Genomic DNA, 15,920 nt, shown 5'->3' with positions numbered 1-15,920 from the left:
AATCTTACTGGTAGCTGTGTATAAGCTTACTTGCACGTTTGATAGCCCGAGCGAACCTTCTGATGACTTGTGGCTCATCTGGCTTTGCTGGTCAGCCGTGGATAGGGCTTGGGGTTCACTCTTAGCTAAACCCTAGTTATGTAACGCTATTCGGCATGCGAGCTGGCCACCCACCCAAAAAGCGTCATGTAATATATCTAAATCAAATAATAAAAACAATAAAGCAAATATAAAAAAAGAAATACTAAATTGTGTTCTAATTAGATATTTTTTGCGTAAAAAAGCAATATAAAAAAAATTACAAACAAAAAAAGTTTTTACAAAATCTTTTATTACAATTAGATGCTCCGGCTCCTGGCCCCACCACACCTACAACCTAAGATGTTGAGCATCTTCAGACCCCCCTTCTGCCAGCGAATCCTTTAATCCCCTAGCGATACGGTAGCAAATCTCGCTGCTATCTAAATTATCAATAACATGGCGCGTTCGCCAATCAAGTCAGCAAGGGCCGGGATAAAAACTTCTAGGAATGGTGGCATTTTCTGCTCTATCCCATCTCGCCAACACCGCCTTGTGGCCATTGTTGCTAAACCGCAAGACAATTGTTCACCACGATCTTCATATTATTTGCATTCTGTCTCCTCAATGTTTTGTATTTAGCTCCCGCGCTGCTTCTGGTCTACGTGACTAATGACCTGACATCCTTTGTTGCTTCCCCATAAACATTACCTAAATTAGACATAGTACAAAAAGAGTAAAATATTTGAGCTAGTTATGAGTGCAAGGTTCCCATACTGAGCAGAGAGTCTGCAGAGAGGCTTATGATATACAGTACCACACATAAGGTCGCGAAGACAGCCTTCCCCTAGACGGCCTAAGAGCGTCCGACACAATTGGCGTGAAATCTAAAGTAAGTTGATATAATGTCATGCTTGAAGCCAATATGATAAACCAACAAACAGCGTCCCGGAAGCTGCATCCTTGGATTCCATGTCTTAGTGGCGATGACGGCCAAGAAGCCTTCAATTCTGTCCAGCGTGATGAATCTAACGGCATCCTTATGGACCAAGAAATGAAAATTATGGATGAAATATCCGCAGCCATGGCAATCCACAAACTTGGTTGAGACAGCACGGCACATATCGCTATTTTGGGGATCACTGCAGACACGAGCACGGCCCAACCAGTAGATATGTTGACTTGTTCGAGAAGATGAATCAATAGTGATACTCAGAACGAGGAAACAAATTATTAAAGTGGCTGATATGCACTCCTCTCGAGTCACTTGCCCAGTTCCTCTTTGTTTTTAGGGTCTTTCTGTTCAATACCAGTTTGCTGGCAAAGAGGACTCTTTTTTTCAAGACTCGCCGTCTTCCTATACAAGTTCTTGTTGGCATCTTTGTCAACATTACTGGCACTTGGGACCGGAGAATAAGGGCTTGAAACGCTCTCGCGACAGGGATGCGCTCTGCCTGTTTGAATAGCGCCCTGGTTGGTTACTTGGTGGGCTGCGGAAAGAGCGAGATCACCGGAGTCAAAGTACATCCGATCCTTCCGGTTGTCAGTTGGAACTTTTTCCATTAAATTGAATCCAAATACCTTCGATTGCTGCCCGAGTAAATCTCCATGCGGCCGCTTTTCATATGGTCTGTAGTCACCTTTCTGACCTTCCGGGAGTGGCTTGAGGGAATATCATTAGCGCTTCAGCATGAGATAGGTTTTAGAAAGTCTCACTTCGGTAAATGATTCCTCGTCTCCTAATTCCATTTTGATAGATTATCCATGCGCACCTTTGAAGATCATTGTCCAAAATTGCGATAGAATCTCCGTATTAATTCGCCACAACCAATGTGCCAATGACGCAATGGCTTATTCTGTCTGCATGGTTAGACAATCAAGGGATATGGTAATTCCGGTCTCCTTAGACCAATATGAAAAAAAGATAAGTCAGCCCGAGTTACGCAAGGCTCTCACTTTGGATAGCAAGACTCAGCTCCTGTCGGTATGACGTAATAGCATAAGGGGCCATATTTCCACAGCCACTCCCTATGTTATGAAGAAGCAGAACTGGACTGTTTATTTCTCAGGTTCATTTTCGGGACGATCGTGAGGTCAAAATATTTGCAGAAGCTGTGGTCTGAGCGTAGAAATTGAATATCTTACAACATATCAAGCGGTGGAACTTCGCGCTTCACCGCCAGTCCTATAGCCAACTAAACCGACATCCAGCAACGCTAACAACGCTGTATTATATGTATTAGCTAGAGCCTTCATATTTTATAAATTAAGCATCAATCAGGTAATGAACAAGCTTCAAGGGCGAAAAGAGGGTGAGCAGCAAGTGGATGAATGCTGTGAGCAGGTGACTGTAGATTAGAGTTTCGGCTCCAAGTGCCATACAGGTGGGTTACTCTTCCTCAAATCCGCTTCTCACTTCCGTATCGACATAAGAGAGTTGAACCCTCAAACCAAGTCAAAAGGACACCCAAGCAAGAGTTTCGATCACAAAATGCCGAGGCCTCCGTCAGGTGTGTAAAAACCTCACTATTATGTCTGTTGGATTTGATCACAGATATCTCTCTAATACTCACTGCTATTGCCCTGGAATGCGAAATTTTTACTCATTCAACTTCAGTTCTGTGGTCACAAACGGCCCATGAATCAGATCCTGAACAGAATTCAATTACCTTGGTGTTCCAGAGTGAACATATTACACCTTCTAATATTTCCCTATCCCCTACGAACCTATTACTGGCGAACGATGAATACGGTTGCTCCTTCGATTTCTACGGCCAAATTGTACCCGAGAAATCAGATTTCAGTTACGATGGTCGTTATGTTATGCTCAGAGCGCAGAAGAAGTATTTCTCAAGTTCATACTGGCCGAGTTTGACAAAGGAAGCACTTCCATATATTGTGACAGATTTTAACAGAGTAAGATCCCCACCTTTCAAATTATCCGTCTCGCTGGGGTTTACATGCGCCTGCTTATTGATCACAGTCTGTCGATGTTGAAGATCAAGATATGGAGAGTCTTCGGTGGTTTAACATGGACTCACATCCCCGGGACTGAAGATAGCAACTGCCATCTTAGTACGAACTTTCAAAATATTATCTACAAGTGACGACCATTGTAATTGATAAGACCATAAGATGGTGGCTGATTACCTGATTGCACGGGAAGTTGTGAAAGCGCGCCCACTCAGACTTTTGGAAGACAAGAGAAGCAGTAGAAATATTCCGTAGAAATATTAAAGCAGAGGTTAAGGCGGTTGGTATGTAAGCACCTTAGTTGGCTCCATTAACCTATATCGCCAAGTCGTTGTCTACTATTTAGTTCGCTTTTGTAACCCTCGTCCTGACCCCTCATCCTGTGCGTAGTCTATTCCAGAAGTCGACATGCGCTTGTGCCTTTCAGGTAGGATAAGGCCTTTCTGTACATCATAATCAAACCTACATGGCATACAGACGTGGTTCGTACAAGACTAAACGACTAGGGACCCGCATCCTCGCAGCGGCGTGGGGACCAGAACACAAATCAATACTCTTCGCCTCACGTGTCACAGGCCGACTATGAGCTCAACTGGCATGGCGAATTGCGTGTAGGTAGTCTAGAAAGGCTGGTGCAGGAACCGGCGCTGCGTCATTTATCGGGCATCAGAGCTTCATACTGTAGCCGGCAGAGCGCGTAGCAGGTTGGTAAATCGGATCTTCAGGTCCTATTTGACTTGACGTTGACATACTCACGAAGGCAATCTCTGCGAATATTGACGAGGCTGGTTGACCATGTTCACGTCATACATGCGTAGTTTCAGCAAGACATCAATGATATATATCCGTCTCTACCCTTGGCTCCTTACTAGTAGCCCCCAAATCATAGAACGACGCCCAGAAAATATATATGAGAGCTCAAAATGGCATATGTAAAGCGAATACACAGTACAAACATTTCGCTTCGAATCCTTCCAGTAAATAGTAGAGATGATGGGTTTCAATAGGCCTCAATTAAGATGTGACTAATAAATTGTTCAATCATGAGAAACCTCACCGCCTTCGGACACTGAACGACGTAGTCTTCCAATACGATTGTACAATCCTAACACAGATAGGTTCGTCGACCTTCTTACAAGATATTTCCAGATCTGCCAGGCGAATAAAGTCAGTGCACCGTCCTTGCATGCTTTCTGCCTATGCTGCCTCATTTATTTCGATTTGAGACTGCACAATCTGAATTCGTATACAAGAGATTCGCTGACAGATGAATTCAGTCCGAGAGAGAACAAGGATCCGCGGCGCTTAATCACGCCGAAAAGTCTTGCTGCAGACTTGGACGATCTCAAGCGTGCGGTGCAAGATCTGAAGAACATGCTTGTCTCTTCCCAGCCCGGACCGAACAAACGGTATCAGGAAAAGCGCGTCTCTTTCGAACACCCTCTCAGCTAAATGACTTACAAATCATGAGGCCTCAAAGCGCATTGTCGCCCTACAATGTCTACACATCGAGACTGCAATGACCCACAGAACGGTAGATCTAGGCAGTTTTATTCGTGGCACGGGGAAGATGCTGAGAGGATCTGCAAGGATCTAGTCTTGACACGATCCACAAACCCAAATCGACGTCTGTTAGCGTCTGATGGAACCATGCTCATAAGAATCGTTAACCGGCGCAGAATCAGGTGGTATGAACCGGGTATTCGAAACTCAACCAATGAAGATAGCTAGGCTCACAATTTCTCCGCACGATGGAAAGCTTGACGTGATCTAGCCCCTGTGGGTCCCCCTAAGATATTACTAGAGAAAAGTTTCCCTGTAGCATTATCATTCCTGTCACAGACATAGATGGAGAATGCACGATGAGTTGAGGGCATGCGATATTAACAGATGCACAAAGCTTATTCTTTCTCCAAAGGAGTAGCTTGTTCCTAGGATCATGGCCAAATGTGAGGGTCTCACGTATACATAGAGGTGGATAGTGTCTTGAGATGAACAATCAATATTAAGAACAACTATAGTTGACTAAATACAAGACGTAGCGCGAGGAAGCAAAAGAAACGTAGCTTCCTCGCGTTCAGGGGAACCCATATACACCATGTGGGTCCGGTCCCGCAGATCATATATCCATTTATCCTGTACGTTTCATGTATATCCCTGACAAACTGGGTTGGAGCTCCCAGAAATAGATTTTGGTTTCCCAGAAATAGGAAAGAGCCCCGGGAGCTATGTTGGAGCTTCCAGGGGATACACAGCTACTAGAATTGCTTTTGACTTTCCAAGGTTAATGCATTGATTCCCAGAGTCAAATTAACAAGCAAGAGAATTTGTGAAGGCTCTCCTGCCGACCCCAGAGTTGTGTGTTTTCTGCCAACAATGTTCGTTTTCACTCAACAGGGGGGCCTTGACCGCGATCATCACATGGTCACTTGAATCAGAGGTAGCCTGTGTGTTTTCAATCCGTTGAGGTGATAGTGAATTTAAATGATACATACATTGCTATGGCTAATACGCCCCCTCTATATCATATACAGCTCAGGCGTCACCGCCAGTCCTTTGAGTTCTTGTTTGCTAGTGACATCATCACATCACAATAGTACTCCTGCTCCTCGTTCTCGACATCTGGCGTTTCAAGGCCATTTCACGCCCTGCACGTCGCAAAGCAAGCCGTCACTCCCGTGTTGAACAGCGTCGCTAGCATATCAGATCACACGCCGCCGTCAGCCTAGGGCCATGTTTACCTGGAAGAGACCTCCATACTTAGTTTGAAAATGGATTTCCTGAACCTGCCAAACGAACTGTTTATGTTGATTGGCGAACAACTGGAAACGTAAAAGGTTATTTATGCTCTTATGAGAACAAACTCGAGATTTTACCTGCCCCTGCTTCCGCAGCTCTATAAACACAACGTTAATTACTCCTCGAGTTCAGCTCTGTCGTGGTGTGTCAGGCATGGGAACGAAGGAGGAGTGGAGTTATTGCTGAAATGGGGTGCGAACGTTCAATTCTGCAAAGCCCCCCTTCCTAACACATGGGGCTTCGATGAAGATTTTGGATGTGCCTTACATTTCGCAACGAACCGGACTATAGCTCAACTTCTTCTTGAACATGGAGCCGATGTGAATGATTTATCTCACCAGGGGAGATCAGCTTTGCACGTAGCTGTGGAAAATGGTCAACCAGCGATGGTGGAATTACTTCTCGATTATGACGCACTGGTCAAATCAGAAATTGAAGATGAAGAGACCCCCCTACAATAGATAGATCTACTTTGCCCATCGTCCGTCTACTTCGGCACGAACACAGAAATGGAGATCGACAATGGTTTGGGAGGATAATGATCATCGTTTCAAAAACTTGCGCCACGAGAGTAGTGTAACTTGTTTGAAGAAATGCATGAATGCGAATTCAGAACTATTGCATGTTATGCAGAAATACGACAACTAAGTCAAATCGGAGCGACTGGGGTCCCTCCGATATGACTTCAACTATTTGCACACCCTCTTCGGCAATCTTCTCGTCTACTACGGCTTCCTCTTCAAGCTCGTCTTTTACACCATCGACAACCTCAACTACTACTACTACTACTACTACTACTACTACTACTACTACTCCACCTATTACCACCTCGACAATGCCTACAGCCCTAAAGACTACAAATCCAACCACAATCAATGCCTTGATAATATCCACCGGCACTTCTGTTGCACTGTGTGCCAAATGCGCCCCCACCATGGTGGATACGAACCTTTCCAAGACTGCAGTATTCAGCACTTGTTCCCAAGGATGTATTTGGTACTTAAAATCATCATTATTTCAGTAAAGACGGTATGGTAACTCGTACGGGCAACATTAGAGGGGATTAAGGTTAAAATTACAATCATCAATGATGTGCTCGGAAATTTCAGAATTTTTCGTTTAAAGTGAAAGCACAATTTGCAGAAGATACTACTCCTTGATAAGATTAATAGCACGCAAGATGTCTTTGAGACCGTCCTGGCTCGCCGGGAACAATATCTGCCCAGACCTCTTCCGGAACTGCGTCGTTGGGGTCAAGTAGGTTCCAGTTGGGACTAGGTTCAGACTTGATCCTTTCAAATTCTTCTGCCTCGCTCCAGCGGTCATCACAATCGGGGCAGTCATGGTCCAAAGACCACAAACGAGGACGGATTGATATGACTGGCAAAGAAAAAACAATGCAAGAAGAGCACTGACATTGGCCCTAGGTATGCGACTAAACCGAATACTGGAACAGTCCTCAATGATGGGGTTGCTAATGTGGAATCTGAATCCTGGACTTGCATCGTTCCCAGGCCATGAACCATCTTGAGGCCAAAAACTACTGCATCATGATGATTATACGTTTGCGGGATCCGGTGCAACTAGTTCAAGTCCAGTCCAAATTTCGAGCCGTGTCGTGAGAGGATGTCCATACAGACCAGCCACGCTCGCTGCGAGGAAGGATCCTTGGCAGACATCTCCTTCAGCCATCGAGTGGCCTTCTTGACCCGGTGGGTAATGCTAGCGGCCTTTGGGCTGCCCAAATGGGTACGGGCCAAGAGCTCGACGAGGAGGACGGTGGTTGATTGCATGATGTTGTGGACGATGCACCACCACGGCGCGACACTATAAAGCCAAAGCCGATCTGCCTCCTCGGGTAAGAAATCGAGCATTCGACAAGCCGTTTGGACGCAAATTGCTGCTATATTGTCGCACGTTGCAGCTGGAGATCTTGCTTCAGATGATTGCAGAGAGAGACGGCGGAGAGAAGGCTGTGTGATTATCAGCTTAGTGGCGTAGAATCGGAAGGCAAGATTGGCACGTTGCTGTGCGGAGGTCTGGGTTGTATTCGGTGTTGTGAAATCAAATTCAGCTGGGAGACGAGATAGCCAGTCGTCGGCATGGCTGTTAAACGTTGAAATTGCGGTTTCGATCTCATCCCACGATTGCCGCATCGCTTTCTGAGCATACAAATTTTCAATTGCCTTTCGCAGAAGTTGGTCTAACTCCACCGCGTACAACAAGAATAGAGACGTGTTAGGTTTCATACTGTTTCTCGTAGCGAGTGTTGCCCGTGCCTCCGTTTTATTCCCGATACCCTCCCATGGCAAATTCGTGTTGCTTCTCGAAAGTAAAGATGTCAAAGATGCACCCTGGGTCCCTTGGTCGGTGATAACCTGCGTAATCCGCGCATTCGAGAAGTCCTCTTCCATAAATGGTACAGGAAGAGGTGTGGTGCAGAAAATTCCTCTTATGCTTAGTGGATGACCAGTCATCTCGCATAAAATGGTATCTAGCATTGAAAGCGCCCACCACAACCGATACCGTAGCTCTTTCGAGAAGTACGGGACGCTCTCGCTGTCGCTTCGAAGATTCAGACCCATGGTCATGGCCGATCGGATCGCAATGCCAATGGTTTTCCAAGACCTAAAAAGGAAAACATCCTAGGAATCAGAACACTCAGTGTATAAAAAAAGCCCTCTGCAGAATACAAACCTGTTGACTTGCCCAACCGAAAGAAGATATAAAGCGGCCAGGCCCTCCACCTGCACCTGTTGCAGATCCGGATGGTCTAGCAGCGCGACGTTCCCTACACTCAGCTCCGACGCCCGTGCAAAAAATGTCCGATGATCATCGCGGTCCGGTTGGGGCTGATCGATAAGGTATAAATGTCTGGCTGCAATGGCAAGGATCAGGTTCAGTAATGCCAACCATCGTTTGCTAGGTTTCGAGTTCGGTTCCGAATAAAATGATTGGTATTGGTTCAGAAACAGGGATTTGCCAATGAAGGGGAACGCGGGGTGTACAGCGTGAAAGTAAGCATCAACGAGTCTGTCAGCGAGAATTTGCGGGGGGCGGCGTGCGAGATCGACATAGTCGAGTACCAAGAACTCCAAGTTGTCTTGAAAGTAGTTCACGGAAGAGATTGCATGGCAACCCAGGGATTCCTTGATTGGCGTGGGGTTGTCCTGATCCAGGTAGCGTTTAAGCCTGTATAACCATGCTATTTCCGAATGTTCGCCCACAAATCCTATTGTTTGTACCTTTTTATCACAGCCCAATTCTTCTTCGGTGTAGTTTACACCTCTAAAAGAAAAGATCGGGGGCCCAGCATCTGCATTTTGTTGTTGAGCGTGACTTGCGGTAGTAGTGGATAAAGAAGTAGCAGGAGGCTTAGCTTGTGGGGTCATTTGTCTTAACTTTATTTCCCTTGGAGTGCGGTTCACTGATTGAACTGATAACACTTCGAGCTTGAGACAGATAGCGCAGTAGTGAATTGTTGAAGGGTGTCAACCTGCATGGATGGTCAAATACAGGGGTGTTTCCGGCCGAGTTGTCGGGACCGGGTATTTCGGGTCCTTGGCCGCAGATTTATACCGCCTACTATATAAGTAACTAGCTTACCTTGGCGCGCATTAACACGCTAGCGTCGCGCTGTATATCAGCCAGCGTGTTGTTTGTGAGTATTTCTGCATATATCAAGCTTACTAGTGTGACTCCAGTTCATCAGAGGCGCCGTGAGATTTTTATATACCACGGACGCGGCCTTGTAGTTGAAGCTCCAGAACCGCAGTGCAGCTCTGATACTTTCGGTCCCGAACTCCGGATATTCAATAAACAGGACAAATCATAGAATGCCCGTGATATACACATTTTGTGCAGTGCTTGACTGTATGTTTGACTATTTCGCTTACATAATACTTGATACTTATAAAGAAGCCTTGATGCGAAATATATCACAGAAATATCAGATCAACAGCCTTTTTTCCTCAAGATAAATCAAGGATGTTCTACGTGACAGTGCCAGTTGAAGCATGTTAATTCTGTTGCGGGCTTTGACGTCGCGAATAGGTTCACAGGGGATGGAGGTATTATCAATATTGCCGAAGAGGCGGACGAGGGCAAGGAGGTGTCGTTCATTAAATGAAAAGGTAGCTATGAATCCAAGGGTTGCAACATTCTCATTTTTGTTTAGTAACGTTGTAGAAATGGTGACTCAGAATCTTCCTCAAAATGTAGTGGATGACGAAGTGTGTGGAGAAATCGCGGAGATGATATGCGGGTAGGAGAAGGCAAAGACGAGGATTTGTGAGTTCTGTTCTAACGTGCAGTACTCAAAGACCTCATACGTTTTTGAAGTCCTAGGTCAAGATGCATACGAGGATAATCAGAAGGCTTTCACGAAAACGATCGAAAAGCTGGAGCAATAAAGGGTATGTATCGACAAAAAGAAGAACAGCATAATGCCCACCCAGGAAACAGATTTGGCCATCAGCTTTCGTGTATAATGCAGAATTCATGAGCCAAATTTCCGCTTTCCATTATGGTCAAGTCTATAGCAAATCAAAGGAATTGACGACGATAACGGTATCACTGACATGCTATGTGGAGATCGGTGTGTTCGGAATAAGCTGGGAAGATAGAGAAAACCCGATAATTAGCGTAATACTAGGGCCCACGGTCAACGTCCAATCCAAGTGTAGAGGCGTGACGCGAGAGAAGATCCATATAAATAAGCCAAGCTCGCTGCGAGGAGGGATCTTTGGCGGACATCTCGTTCAGCCACCGGGTAGCCTTTTTGACCTTCTTTACAATGATGGTTGCATCAGCTATGATGGGATGGACTCGGGTGAATAGTGCGATTAAAAGGATCGTGCTGGATTGCATGATGTGGTGAAGAATGCACCACCACGGGGTGACCTTGTATAACCACACCGTGTCTACCTCATCTGGGAGAAGATCGAGAACCTGTCCTGCAACTTGGACGCACATAGCAGCCATGGTATCACACACAGCCCCGGGAGAAGTCTTACCAGATAGGTCGGAGAGGCGCCGAAGGCAGGGCTGTGAAATGATCAGTTTGGTAGTGTAAAATCGAAAGGCTAGGCTGGCTCGCTCCCGAGCGAAAGGCTGCGATGCATCGAGTTCGTTAAAGTAGAATTCTGTTGGAAGACGAGAGAGCCATCTGTCGGCATTGTTGTTGAGGGTAGAAATCTGGATTTCAATTTCTAGCCATGATTGTCGCGTCGCTCGGGGAGCGTACAGAGTGTCCACGGCCTGGCGGGTAAGAAACGCCAAGTCCACGGCGCATAAAAAGTACAGTGAAACATTGGGTGTAAGGGCTTGAGCATTCTGCCCGACTTGCTTTCCTTTTCTCTCCGACTGCACGGAACGGAGTCGACCCGCGAAGGTCTCTCTGGCCGCAATCGCGGGGTCAGTAGAGAGCAGTGAAGACATGAACTCGTTCCGGGCTTCTTGATCAGAGATAAGCTGCATGATCCGCTTATTGCTGAAGCTCTCCTCTGTATACGGCAACGGAAGAGGCGTAGAGCAGAAGGTCTCCCCGATGCTGGGTGGTCGGCCGGTCATCACGCATAACACGGTATCCAGCATAAATAGTGCCCACCACACACGGTATCTTGTCTCCTTTGAAAGGTGCCCAATGACGACATTCTCGCTACGGAGATTAAGCCCCATAGCCACGGCTGATTGGATCGCGATACCAAATATCCTCCATGACCTAGACAAAGAGATTCACACGGTCAGACATCGAATCCCACAAAAAGAATACGCGCAGAAATCCGCACCTGTTGATTTGTCCAACAGACAGAAGATAAAAGGCCGCTAAACCCTCGACTTGGACCTGCTGTAAGTTCGGGTGCGAAAGCAATGCCACATTATCGATGCCGAGTCGCCAAGCCCGCGTGAAGTACACCAAATAGCTATCTGCCTCCGGATGGGGCGGAAGGCCCATCATCAGCGAATGTCTTGCTGTAATCGCAAATATCAAATTTAACACCGCCAACCATCGTTTTCCAGGTCGCACGTTGGGATTCGCATAGAACGAGTTGTACTGTCCAATAAACGTCGTCATGCCGATTATGGGGAAGGCAGGGTGGACCGTATGGAAGTAGTTGTCGACAAGCTGAGTAGCGACGTGTTGAGGAGGGCTTATCGAAAGATCCACGTCATTGAGCATTGAGATTTCGAAGTCATCCTGGAAGTAGTTGACTGACGAGATGGAAAGGCGATCGGAACGGTTTCTGGTCGGCGTCGTAGTGTATTGGTCGAGGTCCCGTTTGAGTCTGTACAACCATGCTATCTCCGAGTGCTCGCCCACAAACCCCATGGCCTGGAGTTCCTCGCCGCCATTGAAGTCTTCTTCGGTGTAGTCAATGGCGCCGTAGGTAAAAGCCGTGTCCTCGGGGTCTGCGTGGGGTGTTAAAGGACATGAAAGCTGGAAACGATGATATGGTGAGAAGCAATACTAGGGAACCGAGGATGAATGCAACATACCTTCTGAAGGGTCTGGTCAACATGGCGGGCCGACAGCTTATCGAGTCTAGGATAAAGGTCTTGCAAGAGAGTTTTGTAGGCTTCGACCTGTGTGGTTAGATCGCTCAGCTGCCTAAAGAGTTGTTAGAAGCCAGTCGGAGGTGAGCTGCTGCTCTATCTTAAGCCACCCACTTGGCTATCTTCTCCCCCTTCCGGCCACCATACAAACACCGGACGTCAGCATCTTTGCAACGATCACAGGTGGGACGGTGTCCGCTACATTTGGCTTTTTGTTCACGGCAGTTTTCGCAGGCCCGACTGACTCGACCGCTGGTAGCTAAGTTACCAGGGTGCGCAATTCGTGGGATCTGGACCTTTGTATTCGGTCGGTCGTAGGTGGCCACTTCGTCACGGCTAGTGAGGCAGTCGGCAGAGAAGTCGAACGCAGAGGGCTGTGAAGAGAAGAGGATATTCAAGTCATAGTCGGAGAGGGTTGATTCGTTTTCTGGATGGTTCGATGGGTGTTCGGAATTCATTGTGCAAGGCCTAAGAGGTAAAGATACCTAATGAACACAAGCCAACAAAGCCGAAACATTAGAGTGGAAAGCCCCTTCGCTCCGTAATAATATACAGATATGCAGAAAGCAAAATCATGAATATCAGGCAGGACCTTGGCGCAGCGGTGTGGGTTTATGGCTCGAGGACGGTGTAATGTGGTATGCTGGATGCGAAAGCCGCGCTATTTGCCACTACCCGACTGTTCGTCCCGCGCCAAGCCGAGTCCGGATAGTCTTCGTATTAGACATCTCAGGCGGAAACTCTCATCAACATCTCAGGCGGAAACTCTCATCATAAACACCTTGCCCTGCATTAATTGGGGGGGTTGAACGTTATTCTTCGGCCATGATCCGTGGAGACGCAGGCATAGCTCGTATTATAGGACCGTAGTCCAATTGTCGCCAGCAGAGATGTTCAGTTCGAATCTTGATCTTATTGTGCCATGAGTCAACTGATATCGACTGTCTCTCGGCTGGAATGCCTACCCGTCGACTCTGCAAGGAGCCGATAGTGATGTGCAGAGTCGTTGTGACGCTGCACATTCCCGAACAATGTTTCTATTAGTGCACGGCGACTCGAGCAGCCATCCATAGCTTGCTAGAATTTGGCTCGGCGTTCCTGCAACAGATGGTTTCTTCCAAGCTGTGGGTCAAAAGCTTACGAACGTGGCGGCTGACATGGTTGTTCCCTGCGGCGACCTAGTGGTATCTCTTCAATCAAACCCGGAATAGGCACCGGTAAGATTTGTTTCTCAGACCGCCTGTGCAATGGATGAAGGCCCATCGGAATGGTCAGCCTAGTGGCCTTTCTGATTGCTGACGCCGGCGTAGATAGGGCAGCGCTAGACGGTCTACCCGTGATATTGGGTTCTTCCTCCTCGCCCGCTCCGACCCCATCCCACACGTCCCTTGTTCATCATGTCTGAGACAAGGCAAAAGCGAGCGACCGTTCGCGTTACAGACCCAGCTGCACGGGCGCTTAACCCAAAGATACGGGGCAACCTGGCTATTAAGTGGCGAGTATTCTCAGTTGGCAAACAACAAGGTTTCCGCATTTTCTGAGACAACACACCGGTATTCATGATCTTGAGAAGTGACGACAAAGCTATATCATGTTCAAAGAAAGAGAAGTTCGATGGTGATACAATGGCAGATAATGATTGGTGGTCCTTGAGTCAATGCTTGAAATAGGGATTGTTGGTGGGCTGTTCGGAAATTTTAGCAGGGACACAACACGAAGTTGACGGCCACTATTGAGCCCATTGCTTCCAATGTTGAGTGAGTCACCCCATCATTCATCAATGTCTGAACTCCACTGATGCTTGAATGTTGGTGATTGCAGAACAATGACCCTCCTGGCCCCTCTCGCAACGCACTCGAAGTCCTCACCTGCTGCACATGACGATCCCGAACACACAGAACACCCAGAGAACGTGACTTGATTGATTGTCTGTCTATCGAACCGATTTAGTATATTTCCTCCATGTATCTTATGTGCAGGCGTATGTTTGATGAATTATCACCGCGGAGGTGAACATTCGGTCTCGAGGTCTTTCACTCGCACGTCGTCCGTCGAATCGAAGATACATACACACCATGCTCTTCAAAACCACGTGCATCAGCAATGGACTTTCATAGACAGCTCACATGGGTTGAGCGTGGATATTCACCTCGCTGGCCGCACCTTACGCAGTTGCAAGCACTCCAGAAATTCTCTGTGATGCATTTAGCCACGTCAACCCCATCCAATGAGCATGGAATGTCATATCGATCGAAACCCACCGGAACTCAACATAGCCTCAATCATTTGCACACGCAGTTTGGATACTCTGGTTCGTTTGAGGAGCCCAGCCCTCACTTCTGCAGGCGCTCTAGATCCTCACCATTGGGTCGCACACGTTATCACTTCGATCGAACACCTACACAGTCGGCGAGATTACAATCGAACTTCCATCAATTCATACAAATGAAAGTATCGGATCGTTCGCGTATTTCGCGTGCTTTTGTCGAGGGAGGATAGTCGTCTAGACAAACCGGCCGGACCCAGAAGCTCCCAGCTGGTTGTGCCTTCCACTTTTGGGTGGAAATGATGGCCTGATCGATCAACCACTGCCTGGATCGCCCTAAGGACTAACTGGCTCGACATTGTCGCGTACTCTGAGAGATGTTCACAACAGTTCCGTGAAAACTGTTGGGTTGGAGCTTTCCATTTCGGCCTTGTCGCTGAACAACTGACCACTCCTCGTCGGGTTTCGCCACACAGTACTGGTAATATCAGTGCGAGACAGTGCTTCTTCCAGCTAAGAAATGCACACCCATGGGGGTTCTCCCAAGTCAGGAGATCTTTGCGGCCTTTGTTGCCTGAGACCTGACGAATATAGGGACAAGTTGTGTGTTGTTATGATGATGTGACAGGAGTCAGGCGTTGATGAAATCGAAAACATTGCGGTTTCACGAGATGGAAAATTTTCATCCAGCCCAACAGCCCAACAGCCCAACAGCGTCATTGTCTGACCGATATGCTCAATGCAGATGAAGGTCTGAGATATAGGTAGGTAGAGGTTCGATGGAGCTTTGAGAGATGGTCATCTTGACGGTTGGTTTCCACTAACTCAGTGCCAACCAGGTCCTGCGAGGTGGGCTTTTGGGTCTCATCGGCAAGAACAGCTAAGTAAATTCTCAGCCTGCGCGATGCGATAACAAACGTGTGAAGATGTTACCCTTTGCAAGTCCATATTCCAGCTTCGGGTTTGTTCAAATTTTGTTCAAAATTTCAAGAAACAGGCAGGGGCCGGTGTGGCGCGTTATGGGATATGGAGGAATCACACTAACCAGGAAAAAGAGCATCGATATCAGCATTTTGGGGAAGTGTTGGTCACTAAAACTCACTGTCCTCACACGATATTTTCTGGCATTATGTCCCCATCCGTGTCCATCTGCGTCCATCCCCTGATGACCATCTCGACCTTGTATCTTTATCCCGTCATTTCTCTGTCATCATTGTACAGTTTTATCCTGTCGGTTGATGTGTGGCAAGGTGAACCCTGCATTCGGTTGTGAACCGACCAAGGAAAAGGCCTGGTTTTTTCTCTTTTG

General features: G+C 47.2%; 4 protein-coding genes across 4 annotated transcripts; all 4 read right to left on the bottom strand.

The window, feature by feature from the left end:
• Positions 1–1,281: 1,281 nt before the first annotated feature.
• N7511_001713 (uncharacterized protein) lies at positions 1,282–1,767 on the bottom strand (the record flags this gene model as incomplete). The annotated part of the gene is made up of 2 exons (XM_057124138.1): positions 1,282–1,680; positions 1,735–1,767. 2 exons carry the CDS (start codon positions 1,765–1,767, stop codon positions 1,282–1,284), a joined length of 432 nt encoding a protein of 143 aa, XP_056989871.1.
• A 5,172-nt stretch (positions 1,768–6,939) lies between these two features.
• Positions 6,940–7,134, bottom strand: N7511_001712 (uncharacterized protein; the record flags this gene model as incomplete). The annotated part of the gene is made up of 1 exon (XM_057124137.1): positions 6,940–7,134. One exon carries the CDS (start codon positions 7,132–7,134, stop codon positions 6,940–6,942), a length of 195 nt encoding a protein of 64 aa, XP_056989870.1.
• A 239-nt stretch (positions 7,135–7,373) lies between these two features.
• On the bottom strand, positions 7,374–9,182 carry N7511_001711 (fungal specific transcription factor domain-containing protein; the record flags this gene model as incomplete). The annotated part of the gene is made up of 3 exons (XM_057124136.1): positions 7,374–8,418; positions 8,488–8,960; positions 9,036–9,182. 3 exons carry the CDS (start codon positions 9,180–9,182, stop codon positions 7,374–7,376), a joined length of 1,665 nt encoding a protein of 554 aa, XP_056989869.1.
• A 1,258-nt stretch (positions 9,183–10,440) lies between these two features.
• N7511_001710 (uncharacterized protein) lies at positions 10,441–12,803 on the bottom strand (the record flags this gene model as incomplete). Its single annotated transcript, XM_057124135.1, has 4 exons — positions 10,441–11,512; positions 11,580–12,229; positions 12,289–12,400; positions 12,460–12,803. 4 exons carry the CDS (start codon positions 12,801–12,803, stop codon positions 10,441–10,443), a joined length of 2,178 nt encoding a protein of 725 aa, XP_056989868.1.
• Positions 12,804–15,920: the final 3,117 nt, after the last annotated feature.

Source organism: Penicillium nucicola (assembly GCF_028828085.1).
Source record: "Penicillium nucicola strain IBT 29836 chromosome Unknown utg000001l, whole genome shotgun sequence".
Taxonomy (NCBI): domain Eukaryota; kingdom Fungi; phylum Ascomycota; class Eurotiomycetes; order Eurotiales; family Aspergillaceae; genus Penicillium; species Penicillium nucicola.
The sequence above is the reverse complement of the archived record's forward strand: the minus strand, read 5'-3'. Positions and strand labels throughout refer to the sequence as shown.